The sequence below is a fragment of the Lichenostomus cassidix genome, chromosome 1Ab (genome assembly GCF_008360975.1).
Source record: "Lichenostomus cassidix isolate B80296 chromosome 1Ab, HeHo_3.0, whole genome shotgun sequence".
NCBI lineage: Eukaryota > Metazoa > Chordata > Aves > Passeriformes > Meliphagidae > Lichenostomus > Lichenostomus cassidix.
This window is the reverse complement of record NC_139481.1, coordinates 3,506,646-3,533,725: the sequence shown is the minus strand read 5'-3', so window position 1 is coordinate 3,533,725 and position 27,080 is coordinate 3,506,646. Positions and strand designations below refer to the sequence as shown.

At 39.3% G+C, this 27,080-nt stretch overlaps 1 protein-coding gene across 6 annotated transcripts in view; it reads right to left on the bottom strand.

Moving 5' to 3' along the window:
- FGD4 (FYVE, RhoGEF and PH domain containing 4) overlaps positions 1–27,080 on the bottom strand; it is an 86,089-nt gene that overhangs the window by 16,189 nt on the left and 42,820 nt on the right. For 5 of the 6 annotated variants that reach the window (XM_085049485.1, XM_085049486.1, XM_085049490.1 and 2 more), the window contains exons 2-4: positions 14,817–14,981; positions 8,086–8,257; positions 4,759–5,242 (exon numbers count right to left, since the gene is read on the bottom strand). In XM_085049485.1, the coding sequence (XP_084905611.1) occupies positions 4,759–5,242; positions 8,086–8,257; positions 14,817–14,981 (821 nt within the window). Of the gene's footprint in view, positions 1–4,758; positions 5,243–8,085; positions 8,258–14,816; positions 14,982–26,916; positions 27,049–27,080 lie in introns of those variants that run through there. The other variant, XM_085049487.1, reaches the window with a different exon arrangement.

Sequence of the window (27,080 nt, the reverse complement as noted above, 5' to 3'; positions counted from 1 at the left end):
CACTTCTATTGCAAGATTCTCTCTCCAGACCTAGTGACGGTCTGTTCACATCTAACCATAGCAGAGCCTCCCTTAAATACATGGCAGCAGCATCACAGTGCTATGGGAAAGTGGAAATTCCTAGAAAAACCATAAAAAGGCCTTCATTTAAAAAAATAAATAAATAAAATAAAATTATAAAATAAAATAATAAAATAAAGAGCCTGAAAGAGTGGCTTCTGATTTCAAGCTGCACATTGCTTTCCACAAGAGAATGACAAACATTTGCAAGCACCTTTACAAAAATTGCTTGAAGGATACAGAATATTAAAGCACAGTCTTATATTTAAGGAGCTTCAATAGGTTTTTCTCCCTTTTTCAGTATTCAATAACTATTCCAAATTTCAACGTATTTCAGTTCTAATCCGCAGCATTCCCAATCACACTGCTCCATGGCAAACCTCCCTAAAAACAGCCTTTCAATAGGGACTTCAAAGCCGTTCATTAAACCTGTTTAAATCAGCCTAGCAACCAGAGTAACCTGCAGAATTATCCTTGCAGTGCTGTCAGGATTAAACCTGTTTAAATCAGCCTAGCAACCAGAGTAACCTGCAGAATTATCCTTGCAGTGCTGTCAGGATTAAACCTGTTTAAATCAGCCTGGCAACCAGAGTAACCTGCAGAATTATCCCTGCAGTGCTGTCAGGAGGCATTGCAGGGAGCTGCAGGGTTAGCTGCTCCAGCTGCAGCTTGCTGCTCACTGCAGCCAGTCACTGAGGAGATCACATGGATTGAGGACAAAAAACACAGAGGTTAGTGGCTCCTCAGCAATTTAATTTGATTTTTTTTCCTCACCCCAGTGCTACAGAGCCAATCCATAGCTTTTAGGTTACTTCAGCTAATTAGGAGAGGGAAAAATCCTACATAACAAACACAAAAAGGAGCTGGGCTCAGGTTTCCAAGGTCAGGTTTGCAGTCCTCTCAGCATCAACCTCACACATCTCAATTCTCAAACCTGCATCTCTTTCTACATCAATCACACAGCCTGACAGAGGAATCTTCTGTGTGGGGGGAAAATGCACATTGTGGATGAGTGATGTGTTAATCACTGTGGTGTGTTCTCATCCCAGCATCAGAACATCCACCTCCAGGGTCAGAGCAGAGCAGAATGACACAGAACTCTGCTGCTGCTTTGCTTTTAGCATCTCCTCGGGGGGACAGGGGATGATTGTTAGGGGAGGGGAAGGTAAATTCAGGGAATATTTCAAATTTCTGTGAAAATCCATAACACATGGCAACTCAACATATAAAAACCCAGAAAAAAACCCATATAAAAACCAGCAGAAATGGCTGGGTGATGTATTTTACTCCATTCACACTCCATAAGTAGAGGATTTTCATCTGCTGACCAAAATACTAGAAATGTGAGAGCAAGAGTTGCACCAGGAGGGATTGCAAACCTGAACCTCTCTTCCAACAGAATAACTGACAGAAAAACTTCAGCTGGATCCTAAAAATTCCAGCTTTGTTCTTTAGCACAAAGCTGCTCATCCTTAGAATACATTGGAATTACACTGAATACTTGAATACAATAGAATTACGTCACTACTGATGCTTAAGAAATTAAAATAATTTTGAACTCTGAAGTTAAGAGGTGTGAAAAATGCTGGTGAAATTATGAACTTTTTAATCATCCAAACCAAAAAATGCTGGTGAAATTATGAACTTTTTTAATCATCCAAACCCAAAAATGCTGGTGAAATTAGGAACTTTTTTTATTATCCAAAGCAAAGAGGAGCCATCTCCTGTGAAGAAACCTCTACCTGCCAACATGACAGTGATGCTGGATGTGATTCACTCTTACTCAGGCATGGCCTTTGCCCCAAGGGCTTTGAGGGAATAACACAGACAGGGTGAGAGAAGTAGAGTATGAACAAATAGAATTGAAATTACACTCTGCTTGGTTCTTGCACAGCGACCAAGAAAGCAGTAAAGATCCTGGTGTCCCTAAAAAAATTATTATTCACAAGAAGATTTATGCATTTATTTATTTTTTATTATATATTATTATATATTATATTATTTTATTGATTATTTATTATTATTTCTTGGTTGCTGCAGGCACACAGCTTTGTTCACACTGCTGTTCCTAAAGAAGACCAGAAACTGTAGAATCAAGAAGTTAGCAGAACCTCTCAAGGGTTTCAACGATAAAACATTTCTTGGCAGAAAGTTAACTTTTCAACAAAAATTTTACCCTTGTTTAAACTGAAACATCACCTTACACTTGGAAATAAATTATCTCCACCAGGTTTTTCATCTCCAACATCATCATTAAAAGAAGACATAATCTCAGGATTTAATTAAAGAAATTCCATTAATTTCTCTCCATCTGGGGCAAGCAGGCAGGCAGTCTATATCCCCATTTCCTAGTCTCCCAGCAAACACTGACACATTTGTCCTCTTGTCTTCAGCCAGCCCTGGCAGCAGATTCCCCTCAAGATGTTGTTATTCAGGAAGTTAATTGATTGAGATGTTCTTGTGCTATTCAGCCTCCACAGTTTAGGAGGTGGTTCTGCTGCAAGGCAGGAAATTTTTCACTTTTAATTGTCTTTTCGCTTGTCGTCCTCATGTTTCATTGCTTTCAAACTGATCCAGTAAATAAGAGAAATAAAGCATACTCTGCTTGGATTGTTTGGGGAAATTGTTCCAGATCACTGCCAGATTTAATAAGTTTTGCTCAACTTTTTCCAGAACCTGCCATATTCTGTCTTTAGTCAGATCCACAGTGATAATGGGAGGGAAATAACTGCAGGAGCAACACAATTTCAAAACAAGCCTTCTTTTCCAAGTCCAAAAACCAATTTCTGCTCTGGTTTTGCACCCAATTTAATTCACCTCTTCCAGCAGTGGAACTTCAGATCATTTCTACTTTGCAAGTACTACTTTACCACTTTCTTCTCTTTCCTGAACTAAGAAACATGTCATAGAAGTGACAAAATACTTTGCACCAGTATCAAAATACATATATCAATATCAAAATACATATATCAATATCAAAGTACATATATCAGAGGCATAATATAAAGTTTGACTGTGACTCACATGCATCTGCTCCTTTTGATTTCAGTTTTATCTTCATTTTTAATCAAAAGGGCACAGAGTGCTGTTATCCTGTGCAGTGCAACTCCAACTGGACTGCATCCCAGTTTTAATACTCTACAATGACTAAGTAGGCATTTAGCAAAATCACAGATTGTCTGACGCTCTCACTTCTTGCTGCTTGGATACAGAAACAGCTCAAAGCTCCACCAGAGCTCTCCTGTTGCTCCTCATCCTTCCCCTAACCCAGAGAGCATGGCAGCAGCTCCTGCAGACCACCCCAGGGCTGATTTCCATCTCTAGGTAGCATTAATCCAAATTAAATGAGTGTTTGATGCTGTAAAGGGTGGCAGACACACTCTTTAACCTCCCCAGAGCAAAGGGGAAGTCCTTGCTGTACAAGGTGTGACCTTTTCACTGTTCAGTTTTACAGATTCAGCTCTGCACCAGTGCAGCCTCCAAAACCATCCTGCATGGGTTTGGCTTGGTTTTTTACCCTTCAAGCACCAGTGAACAAACCCCATCTAATTCCAGCCCCATTGCACCTCACCAACTGACTCACTCTCAGTGCAACACAGATCACACATGCTGCTTCCAGCAGCTCCCAGGCTGATTTTAATGAGATTGCTGCCATTAGCATTTGCCCAGCTCCTTCCTGAACTTTAAAACAGAACTGCTTCCCTTTTCAGCTTTTTCCTGGAAATGCTGCCAGCACCTTACTGCATGACTTGGGTTTGAATTTAGCATTGTTGGCCACGGAGAATTCAGCACAGGGAGGGGGAACAGGAATTACCCAAGAGGAGATAACATAATGACAGGTGAGGAGGGACAAAAATGCCTTGACTGTGCCCAGGATTATGTTTAGGGGAATCAGAACATTCATTCATTCCTGGAAAGAAAAAAAATAATAACAACCCCTAAAACAAACAAGAAAACCCACACAACCCATCATTTTCTTGTCATTGCCTAGGATATTTCATCCCATAATCCATGAGAATTTGAGAGCCACCTTTCCCACTCACAGCTTTGGTGCAAGAAGGCAAACTGCATGAGTAAACTTTTACAAGTGAAAAATATTCACTGTTTTCCACCAATTAATTCCCCAAGGCAGATTTTCCTCCACCCACTTCCTTCGCTTAAGTGTTTCAAACCTTCAAATTCATCAGGATAGAAGTTCTCCTTGCTAAAAATGCATATATTTAGCATTTTCTGAACACTGCATCTATCTGATCACCAGCAGACTGCCACTGCCTTTCCAGCTCTGATGTGACAGCTAAATCCAAGTCAGGGATTCACACAACAGCTCTGCCTGAAGCTCTGTTGTTGCAGTTTACTACACATGGCGTTTTATTTCATGTACACCACTAACACGTGTGCCTTGCAGTCTGGCACAGCTCAGGCATGGTGCTAATCATATTTGAGTTCACTTTTTTTTAACCTCTGATAATTAATGGGGAAAAGAGCCAAGGGGATGAGGGGAAGAGCAAAAGAGGGGAGAGTGTGGGAAGAGGCAAGGAGAACTTTGTTCTCATCTTTTTTTCAGAGGGAAAATAACCAAAATATTTTCAACTTCGTGACCTGGCGCTCCTGGAAGCACCAATTTTTGTAATTAAAAACAAAACAGAAAACAGAAAAAATACAAAAAGTAGCAACGAAGGGAACAATTTCTCTTTTTACCTTCGTTTCCACGGGCTGATCTTGTCTGCTGATCTCCTCAGCTGGCTCTTCCTTCCCATCAGCATTAATTCCCAGAGTTTCACTCTCGGAGGGGAGCAGTGCATCACTGCTCGGAGTCCTGCAGCAGCTGCTGAGCATCTGCTCCTCGCAGGCAGCCACACTCTGCAGGGATTCCCTGCCAGAGCTCCCTCCCTCCCCGTTGATCAAGCTGCTGTCCATGCTGTCTGGGGCTGGGGTGGACACGTTGGAGCCACGGTCTGGTGATCTCCTCTCCTCGTCGTCCGGCTGCTCCGGAGTGACCACTCCGTTGGCCGTGGGCGGCTGGGCAACCTGAGTGTGGTCAGCGCTGCTGAGTCCCTGGGTGTGCAGTGGGTGCTGGGAGGGGAGCTGGGGCTGAGGTGGTGGTGTTGAGCCATATCTTCCTTGAGGTTTAGGGATGTGGAGGGCAGAGGGGTCTTTCTTCAGGTCGCTGGGGTTCAGGGAGCTGAAAACACCAAGTGAAAAAAAGGGTGGTGAGAGGAGAGATCAGTGTGGAGTTACAGAAAATCCTGATGTGGGGAATTAAAGAGTTGCACCATATAAAATCCCAAACCATTTTTAGCCTGTGTTAATATCAGGAAGTTCAGGCCATTGAGTTATTATTCATTATGAATTATCATTCATATTATTCATTAATGCATTAAAACACTAACAGACATGCACCTCTCACTGGAAACCCAAAGCTCTATCCTTACTACATCCTCGTGTGTCCTGAATCTCATGTATATGAGAGATTTAGATTGGATATTAGGGAAAATTTCTCCTTGGAAAAGGTTGTCCAGGAAAGACTTTGAGCCACCATTCCTGGAGGTATTTAAAAGATGTGCAGATGTGGCACTCAAGGATGTGGTTTCCTGGTGGATTTAGCAGTGCTGGGTTAACCCTTGGATTCTGGGATCTTTTCCAACCTAAAGGATTCTGTTCTCAGCTCCATGTAACTGACCTGGAAAGCTGATGGATGAAGCAACTTGCCCAAAGCGTCCCAGAAGATTATTGGCAGAAATGGAGAAAGGCTTGTGGTTTCCCAAATCCCAATCCACTGCTTAAACTAACAAATAGCCTATTCCCCAACAGCTCTTTAATATAAAAAATTAATCAAACATATTTAGCACCTGTTTGCTTAGTTCAGAATATTACAGGAGGACCTTTATATTTTTATCCCATTTCTTTGCCAGTTTCCTTATTTAGCAGTGCCCTCTTGCCATGCTGCATCTTTTCTGAAGATCTTTTTTCCTCCAAACTTTATCTCAGTTTTAAACACATTATCTCTTCTCCATACCTTTCACTCTCTGTGCTATTTTTGAGATTCTGAGGCCGATAGAAATGTTAGTCTGCTCTGTAAAACTGCTTGGCTGCACTATAGTCCAATGAAAAAAAGATAAATTGTTGGAACCTGAAGGACATTTAACAAGCCATATCAATTTGCAATAAAGTATCATGACTGCCCTCCAACACTTTGTTACTAGTGTGAACCTCCATCTTCTGGAAAGATGATTACTGCTCACAAACTCTACTTTTTCTCCTTATTTATAAGATACTTTTACACAAATATTGCAAACATCTTCTGAACTTCTGCGCACACAGATCAAAAAAACCCCTCACACTAGATTTATCTTCTTCCAGCAAATAACAAAAAGAAATTTAAATAAGATTTTCTTTAGTCATGTAAAGTTCATGCCTTTTTTTTATTAAATAAGATTAACTCCAGGATAAAATTAATATACATTTTTCAATTGCCTGCACGGAGTGAAGAGGTTTAATTAACTTTCTGCCACATCTACATGCTTGTGGGCTGTACAGACTAATGAAAATAAGTTATTATAGTTGACAATCACAGTTTGCAGCTCACGACCATGCTACCTAACCATTTCAAGACCACTAATTAAACATGAATTTCAATTTCACAGAAGACACATTTTGTGAGCTGAGCTCATTCAAAAAACAGGAATTACCTGCACTGGCAAAGCAGGATATTCCAGAAGTCAGCATGCTAATTGTGGAAGTTTCTCACAAGCAGAGATCACAGGCTTGAGCAGAATTGAGTTGTTGGGCAGACATTTCTGGGTGTACCTAATGAATGATGTTGCCCAAAAGCAACTCAGCTTCCCACAGCCCTTAAATGCCTCGACTTTTAAAGGTCTGTGAACAAGAAAGTTTTCTTTCTTCCTTTATAGTTTCCTTTGATTGTGTAATATGGCAAAGGTTTCTGCACAATGCAGCAGGAAGGTCTGGGAGGGAGAAATAAATGTAAAACTCAGAGCTGTGGGGCACAATGAACCTGACAAGTTTTCTTTCAGAAAGGATAAAATTTTTATTTTTTCTAAGGATACTTCACTGTGTAAGACTTGGGTGATGCTTTGGAGAAAGACTAGGAAACAAAGTGCTAACAGGATTAGAGATTTGGGCTGAAAGAATCCCCAGGACCTCCAGTGCTGCAGAAATCTCTTTTTCCCATCTCTGAGCACCTCTCATGACCAACTGCAATTAAGTCTCTGCCTAATGACCAAAGTCTCTTGCAGATGAAGCTCTGGAATTATTTCTATTCCAACGGACAAATGTCCTTTTGCAATGCTCAGCTGCTCCTGTATAAAGGATTGAATTTCACCCATCTTGAGGGGAAATCCTTTCCATGGAAGTCTGGATCCTGTGGCTCCACAGAAGGTCATGCTCTGTTGTACATCATGCATCCCTTGGGAACTCCAGCATCCCAAGGAAACACGAGAAAACCACATCCAAAATTTGTCACCAGACTGTTTCTGGAGCTGTTCCTCTGCCATGGGCTTGTGGGGAAGTTACTCTCTCTACACAGAGCAGATATTTGAATTTTCTGTCTCAGGGCTTACAATGCATCTACTCAGAGATGTATCACATGCATTAAAGACATACAAGTAACACCATTTTGGGAAAGCATTTTGTGTTCACTGTGGTTCATTTTTCCCCAGGTTCCAAATGTTTCCCATAAACAACAGGATCAAAACCCAAGGAAATGGAGCTTTTCCACAGAATCAAAACCCAAGAACACAAAGCTTTTCCATTAAAATCACCAAACACTATAAAGCAAACAATTTAGAGAATGTATGCCATGCCACTACAAATAACTTGTAGAGTTCACCCTCTTCACATGAATGAGTTAGGACAGCATGAAGTGACAATTTCAGGATTTTCAGGATTTTCTATTTGCTTCTAAAAGCAAGTATTTTTTCCTCCAGCAAGAACAAAACCATTAAATATTAGCTTCACTATTAAATTTATTTCAGACTGCTGCCCAGCTCACATCCCATGGCATACCTGCCTCCCTCGAAGCGGTTGATGAGATCTGACACTTTACTGGACTTCTCCTTGGTGACACCAGGAGCAGCAGCAGGTGTCTCCTCCTCCATCCTTGGTCTCTGAGGTGTTAAAGCTTTTTGCCTGGGGGTTTGGTATGTCGCCTTCTGCAGGTGAATGGGCTTTGGAGGCACTGCAAACAACAACAATAATCAATCAATTAATCAATCAATTAATCAATTAATCAATCTGTGCTTCTTTGAGCTGCCAGAATACACAATCATGGGATGGTTTTGGTTGGAAAAGACCTTAAAGAGCAGGGACACCTTCTACTAGACCACTCAAAAATGAGATTTTTTTGCATAAGAACTTGCTACAGTAATGAAAAATAGATACTCTTGGCTTTAATTAACCTTAAAACTGCTTTACAAAAGCAAGGACTTCACATAGCTCTTTATGCACTGTTTGGTATTAGGGATCTTGTTACATTTCCTGCCTAAAAGCTGAACCATATGCTGCTTTAACAAGCTGGAAAATCAGGGAGTTTTCTTGTTTCTTCGTTTGATTTTATGCTTTACTACAGGAAATACATCTGTGAGGTTTACAATTGCAGGTTTTATAATAAAATAGAATGAAACACAAAGGAAAGAACTCAGGAGAGAGATTTAAATTGCTGCCCCAAAACTCTGATGCTCTCTTGAGACCTCAAAAATAATCATCAGAGGAAAAGGTTTTTGCCTTCAGCTTTAAATTTCCCTTACTCACCCAACCTTTAGCTAATTATACTGCTGAAAACCTTTCCCCCTGAAAATATTTTTTATTATTCTTGCTTTTTCTCCATCCTCACCATAAGTCCTTTTAATTAGGTTGTTAATGAGCAGTGACTGTTTGATGCAGCAGCGACTGAACAAAAGACAAGGTGACACATGGAGCAGCTAAAGTCACAGCATTAAAACCTTTAAAAGCTCTGGAATATCTTCTTAACTCACCCTGGCAAACCCATGCACCATAGATAAGATTTTAAATCCCATCAACTGACATTTGAAAGGGGTGTTGAAAAACTCCTTGCAAATCATAGACAGCAATAAAATTGCTATATACTAATCATAGACAGCTATAAACTTGCTATATACTAATCATAGACAGCTATAAACTTGCTATATACTAATCATAGACAGCTATAAACTTGAAGAAACACTCAATTAAGGGCAATTTTCCATCTCTATCTTACATTAAATAAGATAGATTTAATAAATAAGATAGATTTTTTAGATAAGACAGGTAATACAGACATTTGAAAGGGATGTGAAAAAGCTTGAAAATATGCAAATCATTGACAGTGATAAACTTGAAGAAATACTCAATTAAGGGCAATTTTCCATCTCTACTTTACATTAAATTTAGAGGTAATACATTTGAAAGGGGTGTGGAAAAACTTATTGCAAATATACTAATCATAGACAGTAATAAACTTGAAGAAATACTCAATTAAGGGCAATTTTCCACCTCTACCTCACATTAAATTTGCAGGTAATATAGGAGATAACATCTGTCTGTGTTTGCAATAATTTAATTGCACTTAAGTGGGATTTCAGTGATCGCTGAAGTCTGAAAAGAACCATAAGACTTTATGAAGAAATGAATTTACTGCAAAAAAAGCTTTAGACTTCAATCATATCAACTACAAAGGCTGATAAATGAAATAATCAGAGGGGGAAGGAAGACAATTACTGCAGATGAGATGCTTTTACTGTACATTTTCCTTGGTCCTTGGAAGCTTTACATTTATTATCATATGCAAAAAAACCAAAAAAAAGCAAGTTTGGGGAAGGATGCGCTGCAGAAAGAGAAATAGTTATTTTGAAATAGTCACTTAAACAAGCAGATTATTAAATTCTGCAGCCTCCCCAGTGTCTGCAGTGCAGGGGAGCAGCTTTCCCCAAATCCCCTGAGCTCAGGGAGTTGGGGAATCCTGGCAGAATTAGGCCAGCGAGCATCAGCTAATTGTCCAAGAGCTGAATAGCTGGCTGTGCTGACAAAGGCACAGCTGAGAAAAGGAGACACAGGCAGGCTGGGGAAAAGCAGGACACAGAATTGATCATCAGCACTGCCATCCCCTCGGGGAGGGGACAATGGGGACACCAAGTCCCCTTTATTTTGAGCAGCAAAAAATTCGCTGAGCAGCACCTCAGGAGTTTGTAAGAATATTTCTTGCTCTTGCAATGGACTTTGTATGAACCCCAGGGCTGTGGATTCTATGTGATTGACTTGTCCATCCCTTCAATCCTTCTGTACATCTCATGAAATGTTAATATCCCCACAAGGATGTATTAAAACTACTCAACTTGAGGGAATTCATATCTACTGATAAAGCAGAAGGAATTAGTTGGTAGCTATTTCTACACTGGATCCGCCGGGACAAAAATCAAATTCTTGGACGTTCTGTGGAAGTGTCACACTCTGTGCAGCTGTTCCTGAAAAACCCCAGCTAGGCAGCATTTACACAGGGCAAGCTATGAGGAACCTCTGGTCAAACTGGACAATCCCCACCTACTGAAAATCCCTGCCATGTCTTCAGGAGAGAACCACAAACCAAACAGCCAACCCACTTTTGCAGAGTATTTTATTCCTTCCTCCCTATCAGCATCTAGCAGACAGCATTTCCTGTCTGCATTTGCTGCTGTATGGCTCAGAAACAGTGCAGTGGAGAAAGAGCAGTCACAAGAGCAATGGAAAGAAAAGAATCAGTAGTGGAAAAAGAAAAAAAAAGAAAAAAAAAAAACCCAAACCCACAACCCTCAAACCTTGCTGTAAGGTCAGCCTTGTTAACAGGGATTATGAAGAGCAAATTCCATTAATTCTCTCCTCAATGTACTTCTGCAGTGTTTTGTTCTAATCAGATTATTTTTCAATGTGCTCAGAGCAAGGATCTTAAGGAAAAAAAAAAAGAGAGAAAAGACTGGCCTATTGTAGTAACCTGCATAATGCAGAGCTCTGTTTGAGGCTATAAATACTCTCATCTCTGCACTGTAGAATTTTGAGCTCATTAGGAGATGTGAACTGCTTATTCAGCCCAAAGAAAACCCTGCCATGTACTCAGGTAGCTGCTGCTGCACACAACCAGCCAAAAATCAAGATTTATGCTGCAGCTGTGCATTCAACTTTGCATATATCCATGAGGAATTTGGGGGTAATGATATATTAAATATCTCAGAAGCTGCAACCACCTTTGCAGCCTCCAAAGCATTTCAGCAAAGGTGAGCAGATGCCAAAGATTAATAATCTTAAGGAGAAGAAAGAACCGCTAAGCTAACCCCAGCAGACAGAAAAAGCCATTTTTTCTCTGAAATGCATTTTTACACAATTTTAATTCACACCAGAAGAAGAATCTTCCAATAATATATCAAGAAAGAAGACCAATAATAACCAAATGTGTTTTGTTCCCTCACTTGTCTTCTTCACAGAGATAATATGGGGATTTGGCAGTTTTTTTGATAAAAGGGACATTGTAGCAGATTTCTTAAATTACCACCAAGCCTGGAGAAGCCAGAATTATTTAATTCACCTTTAACTGCACAACTTTCATTTGCCAGAGACTTACAGTCACATCTCAGACCTTTAAGAGGTCTCTCAGCTTTTTAACTCCCAGGCCACTGAAAACTTTTAACCAAAAACAATATAATTAACCGAGAAATGAAGACAGGTTGATGCTACAGAGCACACAGGCAGCTAAAAATTCCCCCTGAAATCTAAATATTGCATCCATTGCAGCCTCATCATTTCCCAGCAGCACCAACCAGCCCATCTTCTGGAGAGGAAATTCATCTCCAACCCAAACAAAAAAGCCTCTCCAGCCCCAGCAGGAGATTCATAAGTACTCCTAGGCTCTCATTAGGAAAATTGAAATGAGCAACTGATGCTCAGTCTTGAAGTGACAAGGCTCTTCACTGCTCTGAAGGAGTGTTGGCATTTCCACACATTTTGCATCCTTCAATAAAATTGCCTGCTGCAGACAGCAGTTTCAGTGCCCAGGATTTGGCAATTTGGCATCATCAAAAAACCTCAAGCAAGAGGACCAAAGAGCAAGGAATAGAAGAAACTGGGAAAAAAGGTCAATTTTCACCTGTTGCTCTACATGAATTCTGCTACTGCCAGGTTCAGATCACTGCCCAAATATTTGTAGGTAAGGGCAAATCTCAAATTATTTAACAATTTGCTTCCTCTGCCATGCATCATTTTCATACTGGAATTTGGGAGCATATTTTGCTATTTCCCCTGACTGCCTCCAGCCTGGATTAATGCAGGGAATTTATCAGGGAATGCACTGCAGTGATGATTTAACAGCTGGGACAGAAGTTGCTGCTCAGCCCCAATTCCTTTGCTTAACTCCCTCATCAACTTCCAGCCAAAGTTTCAGGCTTTGTTCCAAATCTGCAAAGTTTTCCCTGAACCAAACTGTGCTCCAGACAGAAATCTGACACGTGAATTGCTAAATTGTTGATGGGAGGAATTATTGGGGAAGAGAAATTTATAGAAAGAATGATTGGAGAACAAAAATTGGGCTTTTTACTGACAGTGTGCCAGGCAGTCCATTTTCTCCTTGAAATGCCAGGGGGAAAAACTAAAATGAAAAGAATTTTGTATTGGATTGCGTGCAGAAATTTATTCACTTGACCTAACTACCCCGAGTGAACTGTTTCTAAATACTTAAACTACTTCTGGAGACCAAGTGCAGACAAAAGCACAGGGTTCACTTGAAGTGCAAGATTTTGAACATTTTTCCTCTAAATTCAAGCTCTATTTCCCTTACTAAGGCAAAATTTACTGAAAATGGCTTTACCCCACTTGCAACACAACCTCAAAGTCACATTTATATCACTTATTTTAATTATTTTGGTAGGGTAGGTTAAGGTCATTTTGCAGTTAGTTCCTCCACAACCAAATCCATTACAATTCAGGTCTCTCATCTCATTTCCTTTCATTAGCAAAGGACACTTAGCATTTGCATGACTAGAAAAACCATATGGAAAAACATTTCCTGCGACTATAAACCGAAAAATATTTCTCTACCTCTACATGAAAAAAACAGCGACTTTAAAACCCATAAACTTTAAAAAAATAGCCACTTTTAAACCAATAAACCTTAAAAAAATAGCCACTTTTAAACCAATAAACTAGAGCAACTTAGTTTGCCAATATTGTTCAGACTCCCAAATGCCTGTCTCAATAATTCTACTTTGTTCTGCTTCAATTCAATAAAAAGCCAAACAAAAGATATTCTATAAAACCTCAATCTGATGCAAATATTTAATAGAAATAAATGGAGAGCGACCCGTGAACAAAGGAGCCACAAAACCCTATTTACAACAGAATTATTGAATTTAATCCACACAGCTGTGTTTCTTAGACTGCAGCACTACTCCTGGCTGTTGCACATTTTGGAGCACAAAATATTGACAAACCAAAGGAAACGTGACTAGGAAAGAGCAGCAGCAGCTGTGGAGCTACTTAAATGAATGGAGTCCAATAATATACAACTCCTAATTTATCTAACAGCTAAAATTTTGTAATAAGTGTGTTTACATTGGTTTTGAAAGGCTTAAAATCTTTTTATTGCTAGCACGTTTCTGTTTATCCATGAAGGATTTCTAGAATATTTCTCTTAGGAAGAACACATGTTCTCTTTTTAACTTTGCTGTAGAGGATTTATTCCAGAGTCCTAGGAAATGGTGCAGAAAGGATACTCAGGTAAGTCATGTTTATATATGACTGGCAAAAAAAAATCTTAGTTTTGTTAACAATACTGGCAAAATTTCTATGAAAACGAAATACACACACACACACAAAAATACAGCTTTATTTTGTTCTCGTGCTCCAGAATGAAACAAAACTTTCTTGACACACTAAAAAATTTCTCCCCTGGGGATACCTGGAATCCAGCCAGGGTCACATCCAGTTTTCTGTAAGTAATTCTCATTTCTGTCTTATCAGCACTGGAATCCAATCCACTGAGCAGCATTGGGATCTATGTCCACTAAAAATACTCCTTTTTTAGCTTTTAAAATGATCAAAGTTCCTATTCTTATTGCATGTCACTCCTGAAAGATATCAGTCCAGATCTGATTTGAATTCAAGATTTCTGCTCATTTTTCTGATCAACCACAACAGAATCAACACTATTACTGAGAAGAACACATTAAAAGATGCTTTGAGGTTTGATTCAATATATATATTTACTTTATATATGTCTGAATTACATATAAATATTTATACATAAAGTGTGTGTGCATATATATTTATATAGGTTGATTTATTTAGCTTTTAAAAGTGAAGATATTATTTCTGGACAGAGACAGAAAGTAGGGAAATCTAATTCTGGGCTGTGTGCATTTCTGGTCAGGTTTTAGTGGAAAAACATGAAGTTCCCACCTTTCCACACACACCTGCAGGAGATTTCCTCTCCATCTCTGCTGGAACTCCAAAAGCCCTGAATATCTTCCCCACCAGCCCAGCCTGAAAACACTCCAGCTCAAAACCAGTGTCCAGCTTTCCAGCTCAAATACAACAATAATTCCAAAAAATACATCAGAAATTACAGAATCACAAGGCATCCACACTATATTTATATTTCAGCAACACGCTTACACCCTGTGGTTTTCTCCCTTTCAAACACAATTCTTCCAAGGTGCTCCAATTCTCTCAGCAGCCTGAGATGAAGAACAGGTTTATCCAAAATATTTGAAGCTGCTCACCTTGTGGCTTTGGGCTCGCAGCTGAGCGTGGGCTCTGTCTGGGTGCCACACTGCCATTTATTCCCTGATTCGCCTCATTCTGGGAGTTCTGCTCCACCAGCCTGCCCGGGGCACTGGCTGCACAAGCTCTGGGCAGAATTAAGGGCTTTGGACAGATGCTGCTGCCTGGAAAAGGAATGCAGACAAAAGTAAGAAATGGGATTAAATATAATATAATTTTAATATATAATGTTATATATCATGTATTAAATAAAATGTATTATATATAATTAATATATAATATAATTATATAATATACAAAATATATCATAAAATATAAATTATATGAATATTAATATAAATAAATTACATAAATATTATATAAATAAAATATATAAAATATAAAATATAATATAATTAATAAAATGAATATAGTATAATTAATATAATAGAATGCCATTCTATCTTATATCTAATATAAGGTGAAATGGCTACAAACACGTTTATTAGAGTGCTAACAATTCTCTGCAGAGGATATTCAAATATTCGTGTTCCCTTTAGGTGTTTCATCATAAAAACACTCTTTGCCTTTCACTGAAATTTATTATGTTGTTTAAACCGTGAAGAGTTGGATATTAAAAATATACTTCCACCATGACTAGCCTAAGCTCTTCTATAGCAACATGACAATCTCCAACAGAATATTTTCCTATTTGAATTGTTGCTTGTTCAACAGAACTCTAGAAAAAGCAGAATTTTGTTCAGCTATTCTATATCTGTATTCAAGGTGTGCACAGGATGCTGTATTTATATATTTATTTCATTACTGATGGTAGGATCCCAAAGGCAGCTAAATTAATTGCATCTCCTTTTTTGCTAGGAGAGTATATTATTATAATTATTATTATTATATAATACTATTATAAGTATTAAAAACACCCAAAAAATAAAAGCGCACAGCATGAAGCCAACTGACTTTTTCTTAGCAGAATGGAATTTATTCTCCCTAATATGCTGCAATTGGTAAGAAATTTGGAAGAAAATTTAAAGGAAAACAAATTCAAAGAACAGAAACCGTAACAAAAGCACTCAGTAGAATGGGATTACAAAAGCACTTCTTAGACTGTGACTCCAGAAGCCTAAACCATGCACTTCTGTTTGGGGTGTGAAAGCAATTGGTTCTCTAAACACAATCAAAACCTTGAAAGAACAACATGAAGGACATTGAGATGTCACTTGGGTCAGTATTCCTTTACCTCTGAATCAAAAAAATCAACAACATTCTTGTGGGAGGAGCAAGGGAAAGCAGCCAGGGCTAAAAATGTTCATCTAAATGGTACCTTATTTATTCAAAGGATTTCCTAAGAAAGCGAGGCACTGCTGTGGTCAGAAAAGGAACTTATTTCGCACTCAGAGCCTTCTCAAGGCACCAATTCCTGTCGAGGTTATCGCTCACCATCACAGAGAGCAGAGCCAAAGGCAGAGCTGCTGCTGAGAGCAGAGCTGCTCTGTGGTCAGCCACAGCTCCCCTGGCCCTGTCACCTCCTGCTGCTGGCCACCCCTTCCCCTGGGCCAGCACAGCTCTGCTCCCTGCACGGCGAGAGCAGCAGAGCCAGGCAGGTGGGACTGGAGGAGGTTTGGGATCAGTTTGAGTTCATGATCACCCCAGCTGTGCTGCTTGCACCAGAGAACAGCTGGGAACAGCTGGAAGGGGCAGGACAGCTCCTCTGCCTTCCTCACACCTTCTGGTGACATCATTCACACACAGCCCCAGCTCCTCCAGCAGCTGGTCAGACTTTCATTCTGAAAACCAGTTCTGTAAAGGTGTTTCTGTAAACCATTGTGCAAACCATTTCTGTAAAGCATTTCTGTAAAGCATTCTGAAAACCATTTCTGTAAAGCCATTTCTGTAAAGCATTTCTGTAAACCATTTCTGTAAAGCATTTCTGTTAACCATTTCTGTTAACCATTTCTGTAAAGCATTTCTGTTAACCATTTCTGTTAACCATTTCTGTAAAGCCATTTCTGTAAAGCCATTTCTATAAACCATTCTCCAAACCATTTCTGCAAACCATTCATTGTTTACACATGCACACACACATGGCCTTAGAACAAAGTCCAGCAAAACCAGCAACAGCTGGAAAAAAGCTTTTAATGCAAAAATATTAGGTGGCCCTAATCAATTTTGTTGTCAGCACCACTAGACTGGGAAATATTTGTTGGATTCAGTGGGCAAAAGCCATTTTGCCATTGCCACTGTAATACAGAAGGGTAGCACAAGGAACAGAAAAAGTGCTTCTCAGTAATGGGATTTTTGCAACTGCTTAAAGGAAATAAAAACTCCAAGAGGTGTTCTGACCCCAAACGTTCTCTGTCTAAACACCAACAACTCAGCACATGAAAATTCATTATTCATTATTCAGCAAATTCAAATTCTTTATTGTTGTACAAGGCATTAAACAAATTCTCCATCCTCTCTGGAAGCTGTGTTTGCTCAAGATGGACATGCTGCAGACATTTAATCTGTATTTCAAACTAGGAATTCTGTTAATCATGTCACATCCTCAAGCCATGTAAAGCCAGAATGGAAAAGGGTAATGGAAATGTAGCCACAGCATATTTCTGTACAAAACTGAGTAGTCAAGTTCTCTGGGGAAAAAGCATCCTTTAGAAAAGGATCTGTGGAAATCTCAGCCCTACCTTCCAGCCAGTGAACAATACCACCTTCCAGGAGATGCAGACAAGAAAACTGTGGCAGAAACACAAACTCCTGGTGAAAATTCCTCTATCTGGTGCACTGTGTGCAATCTATTATACTATAATAATACACTTTGTCATCACAAAACCCAAAACACACAATATTCAGCCCAAATCCTTGCTCCACAACCAGCAGCATGCATTTCAGCAGGGCTGCTCAGTTGTCTAGGTTTAGGGAAGCAGTAAAATAGAGTTTACCCTTTCAAAATACAGCTGTTGCCCTCTAAATACAAGATAAAATCCCATTAGATATAGGAAAAGGCAGACATGCTGCAAAAATCTGCAGCTTTTACTGGGCTGAAGTAGAAGCCAATCCTGATTATTGCTGGCCTGAAGAAGAAATAAAGAAAATTAAAAAAAAAACCTCTCACACTTCTGCTATTCCCATGCATTATAAAAACAGAGAGATTTTACCTGAAGAGAGAAATGCCATGCACAACAAAATATCACCAGCCAGTTCCTGTGCTGACTGGAACATCAATATCCCCCTTCAAGAATGATGAAATACACTGAACAGGAGAGAAAGGTGGGGGAAGATTCAAGAAATGTAAGAGGTAATAAAAAAACTAACAGAAAAGAGAAATAAACAGTGCAAATTTGATAAGCACTTAATTATTTTGGTTATCACCTGCGAGGAAATGAGAAGCTGGAATGCTTGCAAACACGTTTGCATCTGAAAACATGTTTGAAGCTAGGTGATGCATTATCTGTATTTTCAGGGCTTTCTAATTAGAAATAACTTGGATCCATGAGCATTTAGACAAACATAATCAGGCAGCTTCAAATGCCAGTAAGATTGAAAAAATGGCTTATTTATATTTATATTTATATCCCAAAGATTGCACTAATGTGTGAGTATTGGAGAGGTTCACCATCAGCACTTCCAAAAGCCAAGCTCAACACCATTAAATCTTGGGCTGTTATTTTTTAAATTTATTTTTATTTTTATTATTTTTAATTATTTTTATTATTTTTATTTTTATTCCCACTTATAAGCACATAGTGATCCATACTGCTCCAGCACTGCCTAATTTTTGCTGCCACTGTGATCCCACTCTTAATCACACATTTTGAATGCAAGAAATGCAGCATTTTGGGATGTAGACAAAATCTATGGGAAAAGTATTAGCCTCTTGTGACGAGAGGCAAAGTTAAAGTATAAAAATTAATTTTTATGTAGTTATGTGTGTTAGGTTGAGTCTCAAATAACTTGGCACCTCCCAAATGTATCCAACTTCCCAGATTTATCCTTTTTGTGAGGGGAATTGTCATGTTCTAGGAGGTTCATCCTGCTGATGCAAACCCAAACACAAGTCAGCAACAACAGCACTAATCCCAAATCTTCTGAGAATTTGGAATGTGAAGGAGGAGAGTAGGAAGTCAATGTTTCATTGAAAAAAAAAAAAAAAATCTTCCTTCCTCCAAATTCTATTAAAAGCCATCCTTCCAGGTTAATCCCACAGCTGTGCTTTGATACATCTTCACCTCTCCCACTGCAGTGGTGACAGAATTGTGAATATTTCACAGCTGCACAATAGTGCAGAAACTCCATCCTGATACTCTGTTGTGTGCAGATGAACCCTAAAGGTTAACATCAGTGCTGTGGTGAGCCACTGCTGCAATTCTGCAAAGAGCTGATAACCCAGCACGGCAAAAAGAGGAAAAAATAGCTTTGGCTGAAGTCAGGAGGGCTGTCTCGCCTAATAAATTAGTTTTCTTTCTGCAAGAAGGTGCTGGCCAGAAAAATAAATAGCAAATAACAGACGGTTTGGAATTCTCTTTCAAAAATGGAATCTTGGCAAAGGATAAGGGATAGATCAGGTCCTGTTGAAGGATTGGTGCAGATATGTATGCTGACAAAATGCAAAAATGTGGAGTTTTTTCCTTGCAGAGCTATTGGCCAGACACAGGCAAAAATATTTTAAGTTCAACAGAAGAAGGTAGACCATTTTCTGGGAGTAAAAAAGATCTAAAGCACATAAAACTATTATTTCTCACTGCACACAAACATGAACAGAACTATCAAACTACAATTAAACTCCCTTTCATAGCATTTCCTGCATAAGGTAAATAAATCTTCAAGTGAATGTGTTAGTTATAAATCGTAGATTGCAAAAAATGTATAAATACTTCTCTTTTAGTTCAATGACCTGATGAATGCACTCACAACATGTGATGGGGAAGTTAAACAGGAAACATTACTGAATTTCAAACCGTCAGGCCAAACACTTGCTATTTATTACGTGCCAAGAACAGGAAAATATTTAACTTCTTGGTAAATGTGGCACCTCACTGATTACCAGAGAGCAGAGGTTTCCAGGCTGAGGATTGCACTGTGCTTAGTGTGTGAACTCAGCAATAAATACACAGCAGGGAAGCTGAAAGAATCTTCAGCAAGTTGAACTGTGCACAACAACCCCCAAAATATTCTACAAGAAGAAACTACTTTTGAAATAGTTGCATTTGTAATAAACTGAGTTAGGTTGTGCAGAGCATGTGACATTCAAACCTTCCCATATCTGCTGGGTCTAGGGCGAGCCATGACTGCATGGCCTTGGTTTGGAGGGATTGATGAGATTTGAGCATTCCATGCTGCTTTGACAGTGTTTAGTCAAGAAATTCAACTGTTTTGGTTGGAAGAAATCATCTTTCTGGTGGTGACTTTCATTTCTAGGCTGAAACAGAGCTTTCTGGAATTTCTGCTAAAAAGATGGAGATGCCATCCCCATTTAAGTAGGATACATATCTAAGGTAACAAATTCAAGGTTACAAAGTCCAAGCTTTAACAGGAAGCACCAAATTATTAACTAAATAAGATTTATCAGCAATGCCCTGATCTCAGTCTCGGTGAATCAGGCAAAGTAAGGAACTGAATGGTGAATTCCACATTTCCTACAAACGTCCTGCCAGCCTGGCTGCAGCAGGGAGGCTCAGTGTGCTTCCTCTGTTGTCCTGCCTGGCTGTGATCTTTGTTTTTTGGCTCTGAGAGTTGTTTCCTTGCAGGCAAACCTGTGCATCTGCTGGGGCTCTTGTGAAAATGAGTCAACAATTAATGGGATTATCTTTCAGCAATTCAGTTTTGGATTAGCACCATAAAGCAACATGCACAGCTGATGCTGTTCCAATAAAATTAAATAAGTAAAAAAAAAAAAATAAACACTGTACAGGACTTGAAATTATTGTCTTTTGAATGTAGTAGCTAATAACTGAGGTCCTCTGCCAAAACCACAGCATTTCTTCACTCAGGTTTTTATTAGTCACCTCCAGTTGTACACAATGGCTTTGCCAGTGGTGGATATCAGCTATTTAGTGAATAATGGAGGTTTGTTAGACGAGCAGAGAAAAGAAATGTTCAAACCACATCTCCAGAAAGACATGAGTGAAGGGAGAGCTCCAAGCTCAAGGAGCTGTGTGTACAGCAATAAAGCACTGCTTTTCCTCATCCTGAATTCCTGTGCTACAATCCATTCCCCCAAAGCTTTGCTTTCACTTTGCTCTTTCAACATGGATTATCAAACCCAAAATCTAGAGAGAAAACATGCAATAGTGTTCCTTTACTTATAGAGATTTTCATGGCATGTGTTTCATAAAACATTGCCAAAATCTCTCAGCATATTTGGACAATATTTTCCCTTTGTTTTTATTAAGACTACAGGACAAGTGAATACATTTCCTGACCCTACAGCCATGAGAGCAATGTCCCCTCCTCTAAGATTTTATGCAACAGTCCAATTTTTCACTAAATTTTTGTCACCAGCATACTCTGCACAGATGGCAATCCCCATTTTTTAAGTGCCCCAAGCTCCTATTTATTAAACAAGACACCCCATTTGCAAAAACAGATTTACAGATCACAGAGGAATCACTTGTCTGGGCAGGGGCTGTTGCACTGAGCCTGGTGTTTCTTTCACTTTATTTGCCAAGTATTAAGATGATTTATTTTCCTCTTCCTTTCATTGTATATCAGATAAACAGCATGACACCAAGCTGGGCAGCAAAATTTAACTTTATATTGAGGAAAGCACCTGCAAAACTGAAGTCAGCTGCAGGAAAAATGCACTATTTATCTGATCCAAAGCACTGGAATAATTCAGGATTCACCAGTGGAGGATTCAAGGGCAAGGATTCCTCAGACAGTGACAGAAAGATCTCCCCTTCTATAATTCATCAACCATTATAAAATAAGTGTTCTTAGAGAAATTTAATTTAACTACAGATTTCATCATTTGGCTCATTATTCATTGCTTCTGAATTTCTCTGACAAGTCACTGACACTTCAGTCTTGTTCTCTGCCCAGTTATCTGTGCAATTATCTCAACTCAGAGCTCTTTTAGAAACCATCCACATGCTTTGAGACGTGAAATCAACTATTTCTGCAGATAAAAGGACTTTAAAAAAGCATTTTTGGAAACAGGATGCTAAACAACTCAAAGCAAAAAGCCGCCACAGACCCAGAGGGGGAAAAAAAAAATAAAGTATATAATTATCATAGAAGGCTGACACTGTAACTGACATTATTTCAGAAGATCTGAGCAGAAGCTGTAAAATAAATTATATACAATTTATATAATATTAATTATATAACTTATTAAATTAAATATATAAATCAAATTATAATAATTCAAATAAAGATACAAACACATAACAGAGCATACCCAAAACGCAGAACAACCAAAGATCCAGAAAGAAGTCAATTATCCAACCCAAGTCCATAAAACTCTCCCTGACAGCTGGAAACTCTGTCCCTGCTGAAGCAGTCGGGGTGTCCTGCCAGCCCAGAGCTCATCCAGCTGTCACACACACAAACTGTCCCACCCACTGCCCTCCCTGCTCCAGCTGCTCTGGGGTTGGCATCCATCGAGCCTCAGGATGTGGGCTGGGAAAGTGGAGCCAGGAGGAATAAAAATGAAAATAAAAATAAAAAATAAAAAAAAAAAATAAAGCATGTGAATATATGCTTTATTGAGCCAGCAGGAATAAAAATGAAAATAAAAATAAAAAATAAATGTTTGGTGCTTTGTGCATTCTTTCGCCTGAGATGCACTGGAGTTTGGGCAAAGAGGCCCAAATATTTATATATTATACTTATTGATAAGGAAATAACATATTATGTTATATTATAAGGAAATTATATGGAAATAATAATGTTATATTTGTTGGTAAGGAAAGGAAGGCAAGATTGCCTTTCCAGAAGCAAGCAGCCTCTAGGAGATAATATTGATTTTACTGAATGGTATCTCAGTGGGGTTGGAGTAAACAGCAGGGCTAGAAAGGGGAAAAAACAATAAATCCAAAAATAATCTAAAAATGGATGGCTTGGAATATATCAGGAGCAACCCATTTCATGCATTCCTTCACCTTAGATGCACCAGAGTTTGGGCAAAGAGGCAAATTTGTTGATAAGGAAAGGAAGCCAAGATTGCCTTTCCAGAAGCAAGTAGCCAATAGTAGATAATATTGATTTTACTGAATGGTATCTCAGTGGGGTTGGACTAAACAGCAGGGACAGAGAGGGGAAAAAAATAATAAAAACCAAAAATAATCTAAAAATGAGTGCCTTGAAATATGCCAGGAGCAGCCCATTTCATGCATTCCTTCACCTTAGATGCACTGCAGCTCAGCAAATTCATTGATAAGGAAAGGAAGGCAGGATTCCCCTTCCAGAAGGAAGTAGTTACTAGATAATCTTGCTTCTATTGAATCGTGTCTCAGTGGGGTTGAAGTGAACAGCAGGGACAGAAAAGGGGGAAAAAATAATAAAAAAAACCCATAATCTAGAAATGTCTGGCTTGAATTATGCCCTGATGACAGCCCAGGCAGGAGGGTAAAACTGCACTATAGCATTGCAGGGCAATGCAAACTGCTGAACTTTCTGATAAAGGGGAAGGCAGGGATGGAGAGAAACCCTGCAGCCCTTTAGGGTTGGCTCCAGAGGTGCAGATTTCCTTTCCTTTTCCTTTCCTTTCCCTTTCCTTTCCTTTCCTTTCCTTTCCTTTCCTTTCCTTTCCTTTCCTTTCCTTTCCTTTCCTTTCCTTTCCTTTCCTTTCCTTTCCTTTCTCCTTTCCTTTCCTTTCCTTTCCTTTCCTTTCCTTTCCTTTCCTTTCCTTTCCTTTCCTTTCCTTTCCTTTCCTTTCCTTTCCTTTCCTTTCCTTTCCTTTCCTTTCCTTTCCTTTCCTTTCCTTTCCTTTCCTTTCCTTTCCCCTTTCCTTTCCCCTTTCCTTTCCTTTCCTTTCCTTTCCTTTCCTTTCCTTTCCTTTCCTTTCCTTTCCTTTCCTTTCCTTTCTTTTCCTTTCCTCCCCCAAACTGAGATCTCTCAGGCTCCCCAAGCCCTTCAGCCTCCCTGCCAAGTCACTAACAGCCAGCAGCCCCCCAAGCCTGCAGAACAAGCAGCTCCCTGGCAGTGCTGGCTGCACCAAACCAGAAATATAAAGAACCCCAAGCTGGATGCTTCACAAGATTTCAAGTGCTTCCTGCTTTTGACCTGGTTGAGGGGGAAAAAAAAGTGAAGAACAGCCACAAAAAGCCTCGTTTTAAGTGCATTTAGAGCCTTCCTGTGAAATCATTCAGGAAGGACCTTCTTGCCCAGACCCTTTAAACTCACCTCAATCAATGCCAGCTTTGACATCGTCTCTGTTCCATGAGGAACAAGAAACCAATCCCCATTTCACACCAACCCTCTGCTGCATAATCATCCCTGTGTGAGGAAGCCAAGTACAAGCTGCCTGGGATCCAAATGGGGGAAAATCTCTTAGCCCTTAATTGCCAGAGATGAGCTCTCTTTGTGCTGCTCACAGAGTTCACTGCAGAGCTGCACATCAATGCCTCTGGAGCATTACACAGATTGTTGAAACTGCTTTGCACTCCATGCTCTGAACAGGCTGAGAGATTCAAATTCACAAGTGTTCTGTTGTTTAGTCCTCTCTTTTACACACCTCCATTTCAAATTTACTCTTTAAAAAAAAAAAAAAAGAAAAAGAAAAAAGAACAACAGTGTGATGAATTTGGATTGTCATTTCTTAAAACCTAGGAAGCTGGAGAATTCAAATTTTTTCTTTTTTTTTAATGCAAACTTGATGAATATTTGTCACACTCTTCCAAAAAGCTTAATACTCATACAGATATTTATCTTTGAGTGTGTAAATGGATGGAAAATGCTGGCTAAAAAAAAAAAGTAGTGGAGTGGAAAAACACATTAAACACAACTAAAGAAGAGAAATAATTTTGAAATGGATGAAGTTTTGCCCAACACTTCTCAAGGATGTGCAACCTTTCACTTTGAAAATATTTCAGCTTTTTCCTTAGAGCCTCAGCTCTTGGAATGAGAAGAAAGAACAGCAAAATATTCACTAAAAAAGAAAGGGGGATGGCTTACATGATGGGGAGGAAAGTTTCCAAAACAGACAGCAAATAAACTCTGTGAAATTACTCTTAAAAATAACATTTGTTTAAGGTTAAGCATTTAATTTCTTTTCTAATGCAAGCTTTGGCAACACTCCAATCCCTCTCCACCTCACATGACGTAAACCAGCTGCTGCCTCCCCTTTTTTTTTTGTTTCCTTTTTACAATGACAGGTCTTCACTGCTGGGTTTTTTCACAAGCAAGCAAGAGTGATCATAATGTTTTAAATATTTTATGGCAATGTGAAGGAAAGATGATATTTCCTAACTACATCTCCTTCTCAAGGTCAAGCATTGCCTGTCAAACTGTGAGAAATACCCATTTCTGGCACTGAAGCTCCAAACTCAACACTAAAGAAACTTAATCCTTTTGTTTGATGATAATTACAAACCCAGGGCAGAAGGGGAGAGACAGGGAAGAGGAGAATTGCATAAATATTTTGAATTTTTAGTAAAGACTGAGCAGATTCACTGGGTTTACAAGCACTGATGTAAACCAAGAGACATTTTCTGTTTATGTAGCACCTCCCAGGTAAGAGGTGAACATAAAACTCAGTGCTGCATCACAAAGAAAATCATAATAATGGCACTAATGAAAACACTGAAGTCCTTGTTGACTTCTTGGTCATGACATCAATGACCCTTTGAAAAGACATTGCTTGAAATCAACTTTTTCTCTTACAGTGAATACTACTACCAGCAGAACATAAATCCACAGGTAGTTGTAACAACACATTATCCTTCCTGAAAAATCCATAAGGGTTTCATGTCACATTTACAGGAAAAGAATATGCATTGCATATCCTAGAAAACAGCTCTTAAAGGACAGATCAGAGAAAAAAAAAACCTACAACCACATGTCAGTCCTTCTCAGGATACACCAAAATGGTATTTAATGAGTGGAGGAAAGGTGGGATTCTCATCCTTCTGGTTCATCATTAAAAGCTAGAGGGAAAAGGGAAGTTTCAGACTTGATCACAAAACAGATAAGGAGCCAATAGAGTTATTTTTAAATGAGTATTCTTGGTACCTCCCCAAAATCAGACGCCCACAAGCACTGAAATCAGAAGAACTGCACAGAACTATTTGCACACATCTACTCCAAGCTTCTCTAGGAAATCCCAAACTCTCTCTAGTCCCTTCCCTCTCTTCAGTCTCACAGGGCTTTCCAGAGAGGGAGATTGGCATTCCAAACCAAACCTTCAGATCAGCTTCATTCACCTCTCTGTGGAAAACTCAGTTCAGAATGTTACACGAGGCTGTTAGGGTTGGCTATGCCTTTTGATTGAACTTCCCCTAAGCTGGGCTTTTCTCAGAAATGAGAAATGCACTCCCTTAGAAGTAAAGCAGTATTTTCAATAGGATTCTTTAAAACTCATTTACAAGCATACCATGGAAAACATCCAACTCTTTCACTGGATAGTACAATAATTTTTTTTTCTGTACATTAAGCATAGCATAAGCATCAGTTAAATGGATTATCGTAACATTATGTGTGAAAAGCTGGGTGTAAGTCACAAGTGTACACCTACCTCCTAAACCAAGGATATAAATCTTATGCAGGATATAAACCTTAGATATAGAAGTATAGATATTTCCTATAGAATCCTCAGAGCAATGACAGAGCTCAGTGAATCTGACAAGCCTGGAACTGAAACCACTTTTTAACGTCACAAAACTTTTAAGAAAGTCCCGAGCTGGTGAACACAGCAGCAAAAGAAGCCCAGAGCAGCAGAGGTATTGGGGAGGCAGATCTATCAGGCAAGCAGCTCAGGAGATTCCAAGTTTCTTTCCTGAGCAGAGGAGGGAAAAGCCACCAGAGCATTCCAGCTGAATTGCATCACAAGGCAGCTGATGCTCACTGGTTTATTCGCCTCAGACTGCAGAATTTAACTCTTGATATCTCTGGACACAAAGGAGCCTTGAGGAGATCCAAGCTGAGCAGAAGCATCCTGGTCAGCCTTACCTGGTCCAGAAGACATCGCTGGCAAATATAATCCAACACCACCTCACGAGGAATTACTCCACAATGGCAAACCCTACCAGAGGCTCACATTTATCCCATTCCAAGCCCTGCAAGTTGCCAGGAAGGACTCCTGAAGCTGCCTGACAGTTTCCACGCTGGGTTTT